Below are 12,040 nucleotides of genomic sequence, written 5' to 3'. Positions count from 1 at the left end.
GTATGACGCTGACCAATCAGCGTCATACACTTCTCTTCTTTCATGTTCAGCTGTACTCACAGCACAGCGTAACCTCGCGAGATCACGCTGTGCTGTCACTTACTGCCACAATAACTTTACCGCTGTCTCGGGAGAATGAAAATACATTGCTTCCGGCTGGAGGCGACGTCTTTTCATTCTCCCGACACTCTGGTAAAGTTACTGTAGGAGTAAGTGACAGCACAGAGTGATCTCGCGAGTTACGCTGTGCTGTCACTCCCACAGTAACTTTACCGGAGTGTCGGGAGAATGAAAAGACATCACCTCCAGCCAGGATTATCTGCAAGGGGGGCTGTTTGTGGCGCTATCTACAAGGGGGCTGTTTGTGGCGCTATCTACAAGGGGGGAGCTGTGTGTGGCGCTATCTACAAGGTGGGCTGTGTGTGGCGCTATCTACAAGGGGCAGCTGTGTGTAGCGCTATCTACAAGGCGGAACTGTGTGGCGCTATCTACAAGGGGAGGCTGTGTGGCTATCTTCAAGGGGGAGCTGTGTGGCTATCTACAAGGGGGAGCTGTGTGGCTATCTACAAGGGGGAGCTGTGTGGCTATCTACAAGGGGGAGCTGTGTGGCTATCTACAAGGGGGAGCTGTGTGGCTATCTACAAGGGGGACTGTGTGGCTATCTACAAGGGGGAGCTGTATGGCTATCTACAAGGGGGGCTGTGTGGCTATCTACAAGGAGAGGCTGTGTGGCTATCTTCAAGGGGGAGATGTGTGGCTATCTACAAGGGGGAGCTGTGTGGCTATCTACAAGGGGGAGCTGTGTGGCTTTCTACAAGGGGGAGCTGTGTGGCTATCTACAAGGGGGAGCTGTGTGGCTATCTACAAGGGGGCTGTGTGGCTATCTACAAGGAGAGGCTGTGTGGCTATCTACAAGGGGGCTGTGTGGCTATCTACAATGGGGCTATGTGGCTATCTACAAGGAGAGGCTGTGTGGCTATCTACAAGGGGGAGCTGTGTGGGTATCTACAAGGGGGAGCTGTGTGGCTTTCTACAAGGGGGAGCTGTGTGGCTTTCTACAAAGGGGAGCTGTGTGGCTATCTACAAGGGGGAGCTGTGTGGCTATCTACAAGGGGGAGCTGTGTGGCTATGTACAAGGGGGAGCTGTGTGGCTATCTACAAGGGGGAGCTGTGTGGCTATCTACAAGGAGGCTGTGTGTGGTGTTATCTGCAGGGGGCACGGTTGCTAATGGGGCACTTTTATTGTCTCTGAGGGATCATTATTACCATCTGGATTACGAGTTTGTTTATAGCATGGGGTATAGGTGTGGAAGGTGCTGGAAAAGCGAGAAACCAACATGTCTTTGTGTCACATTCTGCAGAGATGAGTCGTGGCTGGAATAAATCGTCACGGTGCTCTGGGCCGGATTGAGAAAAAAAGAGAAAGCGATCGACTCTAATCAGAGAAAACATCACCTGAGTTAGCGGGGAAAGCTACAAGCGGAGCTGTGATCGGTGAGTCACTCCTAGCACGCTGCACAGGCAACGATTTTGTAATGTGTCCGTAAACATTTTGGTCTGTCCGTGAATTTTAGCTGAGTTGTCCAGAAATTTATGAAGTGGAGGTTGGCCACCCTTGTGATACTGTCTGCTGAGCCACTGTATCTAATCCTATCCATAGCTATAGGGTTGTAGTGCTATAGATATGCTGTCTCCTATATACACATACCCAATTTTTTTTGGGGGGGACACATATGCATTGGGGCTATTTCCCCTTGCGTTTCAAGACCTTAGTGACGCCCCTGGCTGCTAGTGCTGCATCGTTGGGTCACTTAGGAGGAAGCTGCGGTCCGTCGGCCAGTTTGTGGGCCCATGAGCCTTTAGCTATGCCCCTGCCAAATGGCACGGGTTTTTTTTACCGGATGCTTGCCAAAACCGTGCACGTTTTACTGCGGTTTGTGGTGTCATTTTTTTGCTGCACAGCTTCTACAGGTGAAACAAGTTGAGAGAACTTTGCAGTAAAACGAACAAGGTTCCGAGTGATAATTCGCTGCGCGGCAAAAATAACGTGACATTCAGCACGTGTGAAAGCACTCTTATCTCTGGGGGAACCTGTGCGGCTGCTCTTTTCACACTGGGCGACCACGTATTACTTGGTTGCATTGAGTCCGCCAGAGCTATCTTTCCCGACCCCTATAAACGTGTGAGCCTTCATGTATATTTCAATGAGGAGAAGGGGCAGCTCTTATTTCCCTCTACCTTCGGGGGACTGTCACGCTGTAGCTATACGCATTGTCAGAAGTGGGTTCGTACGACACATGCCTATCACCCTTGGCGACACCGGAAGTATACGCAGATGGCTGGCAATGTGCCGCTGGTTGGCAGACAAGGGAACCCGAACACGCGTGCGCAGACGTAACAGCGGATGTAGTGTTTGTATTAACCCAGAATGTTTCAGGAGGAGGAGCGGGAGCAAAGATGGCGGCGAATCCGAACTCTATCAACCCCATATTTGAGTGTCCAACCTGGTGAGACGGGGCAGTGGGAAGAATAGCAGCTAGATATCGCGTTCAATGTAGTAATGCGTAATACAGAGGCACAGGGCTGCTTATAAGGCGCCAGAAATGAGATCCAGGGGGGAGGTGTGGTCTTGAGTTGGAGCCATGTTGTGTGCAGGCTGCATTACTACTGTGGTGGAGCCAGTGGGATGGTGACATGTGCAGGCTCCTTTTAAGTGCATTGTTACTGGGTAGGTGGGAAGTTAATTCTGCATGTTTATCTTTCTTCATAGGGCAGGGAAACCTCCTCCAGGACTTCATCTTGATGTGGTCAAAGGAGACAAACTCATAGAGGTAAGTAAATTGCAGACTGGGGCCACCTTATTGGGGCCTCCCAGGAACCTGGCACTTATTGTAGGGTGCACCTGCCCATACCTGCCGCTGTTTATGCTGCCACTTATTGTAGGGTGCACCTGCCCATAGCTGCCGCTGTTTATGCTGCCACTTATTGTAGGGTGCACCTGCCCATAGCTGCCGCTGTTTATGCTGCCACTTATTGTAGGGTGCACCTGCCCATAGCTGCCGCTGTTTATGCTGCCACTTATTGTAGGGTGCACCTGCCCATAGCTGCCGCTGTTTATGCTGCCACTTATTGTAGGGTGCACCTGCCCATAGCTGCCGCTGTTTATGCTGCCACTTATTGTAGGGTGCACCTGCCCATAGCTGCCGCTGTTTATGCTGCCACTTTACAGCAGTGTTCAGGGGATTTGCAGCAGAATTCAGTCGTTGACCGGTCACAAGATCACATTGATGGTAGCCGGTAAGTAGGGACCCACCAATTTTGACCTCCTGCTGTAGTGATGCTTTCAAAGCTAGGAATCTTTCACGGTGCTTGTGTAAGGGCACCATTAATTTTACATGGCACTGCTTTTTTGAGAATTGGCAGGAGCCCCAGCTCACTAAGCTGTGCCTGTGTTGTCTGATGACGTGCTAAAAGATGGAATTCCCCTTTTAAGTTAATGCTTGACCTTTACGTTGCCTGGCGTCTGCCGGTGAACACAAGCCCAGCACATAGAATAGGAGTTTGAGAGGTTATTTGACAGGATATTCCTTTATCAATATACATATTGGCGCAATCTGCTAAAATTCCTATAATTCAGCATCGATGGGACCTTAGAAGTGTCAGATCATAAGATTCAGTAGATTGTAGAAAGGTAAATAGAACATTCTGGCAGACATCATAAAATGTGAACCATAACACAACAGAGGGATTTCCTGATTAGGTTATGTTCACTTATTTTTTTGTCCTCATCCGAATCATGGACTCATTGGGGGAATCCAGCAGACCCCATGTTTATGCAATCACATTCTGCATTAAGCTAGCCGTACACAAGTATAAATGTCAGATATCTCTGCCAACCTTCCCATAAACAAGCAAGCTCTAGGCTGAGCGTACATGTTTATTTCAAAGGCGAGAGAAAGACCTGTCGCTGCCTGGCACCTCAGTCTCCAGCATAGCCTCCCCTCTTACTACTCAGCATGGCTAGTTTATTTGCTTCCTCAACAAATAGTGGCAGGCTCTGTGCTGCCGCTTATCATGCGGCCGAGCTCTGTTCATGTTCCGTGTGATGTCAGCTGCACACAGAGCTTGACTACTTCTTCCCATCCTCCAGTAAGCGGTGCTGGGAAGGAAAAAGCAAGAGAAGAGTTCAAAGCTTTGCTGCTCCCTCCTGCCCTCTCTTCGGCCTTTCTGTCCCACACTGCATTTCATGTGACACAGCAGAACAGCGTAAGGCCAAGCAAGCGATGCATTCGGTCTTTACCCGGTCAGAATGAGAGCTGGTCTTAAAGGGGGCCTCTGTACTTGTCCATAATGTAATTGCAAATAGGTCACAACAATAATCTGCTCTTCATGGGGGGTGGCCCTAGTCTTCTGGGGAGGTTTCACTGTTATATATATTTTTTTCCACTGATTTCTTTTTAGTGACGCTGAGAAATTTTCCTTTCTTACGGTAAATAAGCAATGTTTTTTTTTGCAGTGCACTTGATACTAACCTATATATCTACGCTCTGGTTCCACCTCCGGGGTGTATCTGTGGTATCTGGGTCCTAGAAGTGCTATAGTAACTGCCGTAAGCATTTAAGCTCAGTGTGTGTCAAGCGACGCTCTGGGTTATAACTTATTGTACAGATATCCTATTTTTATAGGAGTAATATGCAACAAATTTATTAAGAGGCACGCCTCCTGATAAATTTTTCGCATCTTTGGCTGTCTGGGCGATCATTGAATAAATTCTACGTAAACCAGGATTTGGAGTAGATTTCTGCTTTAATAACGCCAGTTTTTTGATTATAGTAAATGCGTTGCGCTGTAAGTGACCACGTCCCTTTCACTGAGCTCCACTGACTTGTGTAAAAAGTGTCAAGAGCTGGGGAAACGGTCTACAGGTCACAATTTTTGTAACTTCTGAACAATATGCGAAATCTCTACGCCAGAACACTGACTTAAAAATGTTGTCGTCGAAATGCCAAACCACTGTATTTAAAATAGAACAGATCTGATTATGTAGGGATTAGAATACACAGGCTTAGTGTTCCGTTATAGCTACACTGAATTGCTAAGGAGGAAACTCTATCGCTGCAATGACAATGTATACCTGGTTAGTATGAGATTTATTTTCATTCTTAATTCTCAAATTTCCTGCAGAAACTTATTATCGATGAGAAGAAATACTACTTGTTTGGAAGGAACCCAGATATGTGCGACTTCACAATCGACCATCAGTCGTGCTCCAGAGTTCATTCAGCCCTAGTGTATCACAAGCATTTGAAGAGAGTCTTTCTCATAGATCTCAACAGCAGTAAGTCCATACACAATAAGAGGATATTCTACCAAATCCATTAATTTAGATTAAATATATGTTGAGCTTCTAATATGTCCATCACTTTATTATATGACTATCCAGTAAGTAGCTTCTCTTTTTTTTGTATTCCAGCCCATGGGACTTTCCTTGGACATATACGCCTGGAACCCCACAAGCCCCAACAGATCCCAATTGACTCCACTGTTTCGTTTGGTGCGTCAACACGAATGTACACAATTCGTGAGAAACCGCAAACCCTTCCATCTGCTTTGAAAGGAGATGATAAAGCTGGGGAGGATGATGAGCTTAAAGGTCTTTTGGGCCTTCCAGAGGAGGAGACAGAACTAGATGTGAGTAACTTTTACCTAACATAGACAGATGCTGTTGCCTGAAGAGGTTGGCCACTTTATATATTTCCAAAGGTGCTGGAAGCTGCTATGGACCGTACAGAGCTCCGGTCCCAACACGACTGCTGATGAAGGGGCATAGCACTGCCCATGCTTAGTCTTACTGAATGTGGGCCACTGATGGTCTGGTCACCTGCCCCACCGTCAGCAGCCATGTTGGGTCTGGTGTGCCGTACAGGCAGTGAAGAAGATTGGAATAAACAAGTAGGCAGGACTATACACTTCAAAACGTCAGCAATGATCTTCTAACAACATTATATGACTAAGTGACTTTTTGTGCTGTTTGCAGCACACTTAGGAAAAATAAAGAGTGGCCAACCTATAGTTGAGAACTATTTTTAGTTTTGTTTAGATCTATATTCAAGTGAGGCTGTTCCAAAGTAATAAATACATCAAGTGACAGAAATGGGTTTAAAGAGCGCCTTTCAGCTCTCCTGACATGTCTCTTTTAGTAAATGCTTGTCTTCCACATAAGATTCTCAAGCATTGTTCTATTTTCTTAGGCGTCTGCATTGTTATTCCTTGTGGAAATGTATGAATAAATTGACAACTTGGTGTTACTATTCTCCTTGTCAATAGGGTATGTCCCTACGCAGTCTGAAGGCTGAGGGTATGTGCACACACGTAATTGACGGACGTATTTCGGCCGCAAGTCCCGGACCGAACACAGTGCAGGGAGCCGGGCTCCTAGCATCATACTTATGTACGATGCTAGGAGTCCCTGCCTCTCTGCAGGACAACTGTCCCGTACTGTAATCATGTTTTCAGTACGGGACAGTAGTTCCACGGAGAGGCAGGGACTCCTAGCATCGTACATAAGTATGATGCTAGGAGCCCGGCTCCCTGCACGGAGTTCGGTCCACTACTTGCGGCCGAAATACGTCTGTCAATTACGGACGTAATTAGTGTGTGTGCACATACCCTTATTCATACGAACGTGATATACGTCTGTGATTTTCACACGCCTCGCACGGACCTATGTTAGTCAATGGGGCCGTGCAGACTGTCCGTGAGTTTCACGCAGCGTGTGTCCGCTGCGTAAAACTCACGACATGTCCGATATTTGTGCGTTGTTCGCGCATCATGCACCCATTGAAGTCAATGGGTGCGTGAAAATCACGCGCAGCACACAGAAGCACCACATGCTTTTCTGTATACAAACAGTGTCATAATGATGGCGGCTGCGCGAAAAGCACGCATCATACGCAGCTGACACATGGAGCTGTTAAGTAACTTTTGCGCGCGCAAAACGCTGCGTTTTTTGTGCGCGCAAATTGTACACGCTCGTGTGAATCCGGCCTGACACTGTCTAATCACGTCATGTTATTCAGACCCCAATTTATTACATCTTAATAAGATCAGAGGGACCTTTTAACCCATTCAATGAGCTTTGATGTCTAGAGCAAAATTACATTTTTGCATGATGCATACGACTTTCTAAGTTAGAGCTATTTTTTTATTTTTTTTTTGTGTAGAAGGAAAGGAAAAAACCAAAGAAAATGGAAAAAAATGTGTGTGGCAAAAGATTAACGTTTTTTTTTTTTTAGTTATTTACAAAATTGGGCAATGTAGGAGGGATGCAAAAAAAAAAGTCATTACTTACCTCAATGATCCCTGTTGTTCCAGCTCCGTTCCTCTCCACCGTTGTTTATTGACTTTGCTGTAGCGATGACGTGCCCGTATACCCACATGGTCACTGCAGCCAAGCACTGGCTTCAGCGCTCCAGTGACGTATACCCACTGAGACCAGTGATTGGCTGCAGCGATCATGCGGGTATACAACCACATCATAGCTGCAGCTATGTCCATACACAGTGGAGGGGAGGAACGGAAGCGTCTGCACTGCAACAACGGATTTGTGAGGAGCAATGGCTCCCCCCCCCCCCTCTCTCTGAATCCAACGTTGAAAAAAGATGCTCAAAATGGGTCCATCCTAAAGGGGTTAGGCCTCATGCACACGGCCGTGCCTGCAATCGTGGACCACGATTGCGGGCACGAGCGGCTGCGGACAGCCACCCACATTTTCGGCCCGTGTTCCCATACAAAGGCAAAGGATGTGACATGTCCTGTATTTTGCGGAGGATTTCTACGACCCGGACACCTACCAGCAAATATACGGGAAGGTGTTCGTGGTCAATAGAAATGAATGGGTCCGTAATTGTGGAGGGCAATCATTGACGAGATGTACAGTCATGTGCATGGGGCTTTGATCAGCCTTCTCTAAATATCTAGGTGGAGAGTCTGTTTAATATTGAAGCCTGTATTTGATCTATTTACGGGGTATTGTAGTTTGTTCATGTCCAACCTAAACACATGAGATGGAACAATTATTTCAAATGTGAAATGTCATGTTCTGTTTTATAGACCGATATGAAATCGCCAGTGTTAAAATTTGAATGTCTTCTCTTTTGCAGAATCTTACAGAGTTCAACACGGCTCACAACAAGAGAATATCCACACTAACCATAGAAGAGGGCAATTTGGACATCCAGAGATCTAGGAGAAAGAAGCGTAATTACAGAGTAACCTTTAGTGAAGATGATGAAGTTATTAATCCAGGTGAACAAATGCATGTCAGGCCTTCTAAACATTACTGGGGACCGTTTAGAGCAGGGGTCTCAAACTCGGCCGGGTAAGTGGGCCGCATATAGAAAAAATGGGAAGTTGACGGGCCGCATTACTTTCAGTTTTGATACAATACAAAATTATTGTTATTTGAACTACTATAACACTATATTACTAGAATAATAATACTACATTACTATAATAATAGCGCTAGGTTTAAAATTTGAGATATTTCTCCACGTGCTTATTTCAGCAATCCAGCTGTCCAGTTTAAGTGTCGCTAAATGCAGTCCGGCAGCTCAGTTAGCACACGTCAAGATTGGGCAGCCCCTTTTTAGATAGTGCCCTCTGGATGCTGCCGCAGTGCCCTCTGTGGATGCTGCCGCAGTGCCCTCTGTGGATGCTGCCGCAGTGCCCTCTGTGGATGCTGCCGCAGTGCCCTCTGTGGATGCTGCCGCAGTGCCCTCTGTGGATGCTGCCGCAGTGCCCTCTGTGGATGCTGCAACACACCCCTAGATAAGGCCACAGTGCCCTCTGTAGATAAGGCCACAGTGCCCTCTGTAGATAAGGCCACAGTGCCCTCTGTAGATAAGGCCACAGTGCCCTCTGTAGATAAGGCCACACCCCTAGATAATGGCAGTGTCCTCTTCAGATACTGTCACACACCCACTTGTAGATAATGCCACAGTGCCCTCTGTAGAGGCTGCCCCAGTGATGTCAGGGGCTTGCCCAGAGCTGGAGTCCCCGGCAGAGCGCTTGTAGGCTCTTCCTGGGACTCCAGCTGTGCTCCTGACATCACTGGGACTCCTGCTCTGGGGAAGCCCCTGACATCATTGTCGATGTATGGACAGCGATGTCGGAGGCTTCCCCAGAGTCCCGGAGCAGAGCCGATAATAGCGCTCTTCCCGGGACTCCGCTCTGGGGAAGACCCTGACACACTGTCCATATATGGGCAGCGATGCCAGGGAAATCCACAGAGTCCCGGAGCAGAGCCGACACCAGCGCTCTGCTCGGGGCTCTGGGGAAGCCCCAGACATCGCTGTTCATATGTGGACAGCGATGTCAGGGAATTCCACAGAGTCCAGGAGCAGAGCCGACACCAGCGCTCTGCTCTGGGCCAGACCCTGACACACTGTCCATATATGGGCAGCGATGTCAGGGAATTCCACAGAGTCCCGGAGCAGAGCCGACACCAGCGCTCTGCTCAGGACTCCGGCTCTGGGGAAGCCCCAGACATCGCTGTTCATATGTGGACAGCGATGTCAGGGAATTCCAGAGTCTCGGAGCAGAGCCGATACTAGCGGCTCTGTGTCCCGCGGGCCGCAGATGACAGCCCCAGGGTCCGCATGCGGGCCGCATGCTTGAGACCCCTGGTTTAGAGCCATGAATCTTAGTATTGTGATTTCTACCAATATTTCCCGTATGTTCTGCCTTTATAAAGGGGTAAATAAAACCATTTCTTACACCTGAATCTGTAGATCTCTATTTTAAGCAAACAAAGATGGGTTTATTTATGAATAGATATTGGGGATCTTCTAATGATTTGTTTATAATGCAAAAATTGCCTCTCATTCACACCCAAAATAAATATGATGTCACTCCTAATTGTGTATACATATATACAATTTAAATACCAACTTTTTTTTTTTTTCTTACAGAGGATGTAGACCCTTCAGTTGGTCGCTTCAGGAACATGGTGCAGACAGCTGTAGTTCCAGTGAAGGTAAGTTCACATTATTTAGTCAGATTTGATGCGTCTTCTTTAGATTCACATTTCCCTTACTCATCCGTGTCTCTATTCCTACAGAGAAAGAAAATGGAAACGTCTGGATCTCTAAGCTTAGAAGACTCTGTAGGGCGTCGTGTGCAGAACTTCCCGTTTTCTGGAGGCTTGTATGGAGGTCTTCCTCCCACTCATGCTGAATCAGGAGCACAGACAGCTGGTGGCCATGGTACAGCTTTGATGGGTGGCATGCCTTTTCCTAACTTGGCACCAGAAGTGGATATTGCGCCAACCACACCCACCGCTGCCCCCATCACTGCTGCGCCTACTTCAACCAGTTTCACGGCAGATACGGTTAATGAGCCCAAGAAAAAGAAGTATGCAAAGGAAGCATGGCCTGGGAAAAAGCCCACACCTCTTATTTAAAAGACAAATGCAAACTTTTATGTACGGGGGAACTAAAGCCGCGATAAGTTCTTTTATACTTCTTTCCCAGAAACTGGCTTTTATTGGCCCCTGGCTGCATTTTGGGCTATGTAATAAAATGAACTGGACTTTCTAGATAAGAATCTTTTTGAAGAACACAACTGGCTTCATATAAATGCTCTCTATGTCCCGGTAATGAATCTACTGCTGAGTGCTATCTACACTGCCTAGAAGCCCTCCGCTCTATCATGTCTACAGTTTCTCTGCAGAGTTTGAATGGGAAAAAAAAAATCCCTGCGAATGGAGGACGGACAGAGCTCACCATTTCACCTCGGAAAGAACTGGTCTTCCCCTTTTTGGACAATAGGCTATACCCTCCCACATGCATATGTACAGCTACGAGTTTTGTATATGTTAAGTGGTTTTAACTATCTGTAAAATTAGATATACTTTCATTCTAAATCAGGTATGGTTGTCTTTCATTTGATTGTCTGTACAATAGCCTATTTTAATTTCCCCAAAGAAAATGATATATTATGGCACCTCGTTCTCTTTGAGGAGTGAAATGTTTACTGCCAGACGATATTACGTATTTTTATTTTGTAGAGCAATTTGCCATTGCTCTCCCTCCCTCAAGGTGGAGGATCACACAGGGCATTTTTGGTCACCCTTTTTTAACTGAAATATTAGTCTTCCACATGTTTGCTGGTGCAGAATGGAAAAATGTGAATCTCCGTTTGCACAATTTTTTTTTTTATCAACTTGCATTCCTTTAGGGAATTGAGTTGTGTTATTTTATTTTTGTGTTTTTTTGTTTTTTTTTTTATTGCAACGTTCTCTGCATGTGGCCTTTTTGTGTTGTATTTTTACCCTTTCAATTGGAAAAAAAATGCACAGTAAAATCCCCAAAAATGGGTGTCCACTATGTACATGTATGTTTTCTCAAAATACTGTATAAGTGTCTGTTCACACACACACACACACGAGAGTTTTCTATGGTATTTGTTTTATATCTAAACCTGAATCCAAAAAAAAACTAAGTGTAAGGCTCTGTTCATGTTAGTGTTATTTGCTCTGTCAGGCTTTCCGGTAACTAACGGCAAGAAAAGAACTGTCTGCAGTGCTATTCTTGCGCTCAAAAATACTGGAACAGCGATGAACCCCATTATAGTCATTGGGCTCAATCAGTATTTGGTATATCGATCATGGTTTCTTTTTAAAGTGAAGCCTTGATGCTATTGTAAATAGAGCCTAAGCCTTTTCTTTAGAATCCATTTAACACACATGCAAAAACTCCTCTGATTCTATGAACTCCTAGTTACATATTTAACTAGCTCCATCAATTTAAGACATGGAGCCGCACTTGGCCATTGTGAGTAGTCGTTGGATGGAACATAGCTTATGTAGCTATACATATGTTCTAAATTAGGAGATCGCTAGTAATTTTATCTGCAAGTTTGCGCTGTTATAAAACACCCATGTAACTTTGGCCAAAGGCCCTTTTCTCCCCTTCATAGTTAGATTCCATATAGTTTCTGTATAGACTAGGGCACAAATATGAAGCCAATGGGGAATATT

At 46.1% G+C, this 12,040-nt stretch overlaps 1 protein-coding gene and 1 non-coding gene across 2 annotated transcripts; both read left to right on the top strand.

Annotated features, from left to right (window-relative positions):
• The first annotated feature begins 2,401 nt into the window (after positions 1-2,401).
• Positions 2,402-11,307, top strand: PPP1R8 (protein phosphatase 1 regulatory subunit 8). Its single transcript, XM_075850549.1, has 7 exons — positions 2,402-2,507; positions 2,771-2,831; positions 5,185-5,338; positions 5,474-5,691; positions 8,163-8,307; positions 9,972-10,036; positions 10,121-11,307. Exons 1-7 carry the CDS (start codon positions 2,458-2,460, stop codon positions 10,460-10,462), a joined length of 1,035 nt encoding a protein of 344 aa, XP_075706664.1. The 5' UTR covers positions 2,402-2,457; the 3' UTR covers positions 10,463-11,307.
• Positions 4,516-4,670, top strand: LOC142747837 (small Cajal body-specific RNA 1). Its single transcript, XR_012882071.1, has one exon.
• Positions 11,308-12,040: the final 733 nt, after the last annotated feature.

This window comes from Rhinoderma darwinii, chromosome 2 (assembly GCF_050947455.1).
Source record: "Rhinoderma darwinii isolate aRhiDar2 chromosome 2, aRhiDar2.hap1, whole genome shotgun sequence".
Classification (NCBI taxonomy): Eukaryota; Metazoa; Chordata; class Amphibia; order Anura; family Rhinodermatidae; genus Rhinoderma; species Rhinoderma darwinii.
Note: the sequence above shows the minus strand (reverse complement) of the source record. Positions and strands in the feature narration are given on the sequence as shown.

Excerpts from the sequence above, each read along its gene's own strand:
- PPP1R8 (XM_075850549.1), top strand. The coding sequence starts at position 2,458 with ATGGCGGCGAATCCGAACTCTATCAACCCCATATTTGAGTGTCCAACC. Across the intron at positions 2,508-2,770 it reads ATATTTGAGTGTCCAACCTG|GGCAGGGAAACCTCCTCCAG; the intron begins GTGAGACGGGGC and ends CTTTCTTCATAG. Across the intron at positions 10,037-10,120 it reads CAGCTGTAGTTCCAGTGAAG|AGAAAGAAAATGGAAACGTC; the intron begins GTAAGTTCACAT and ends CTATTCCTACAG.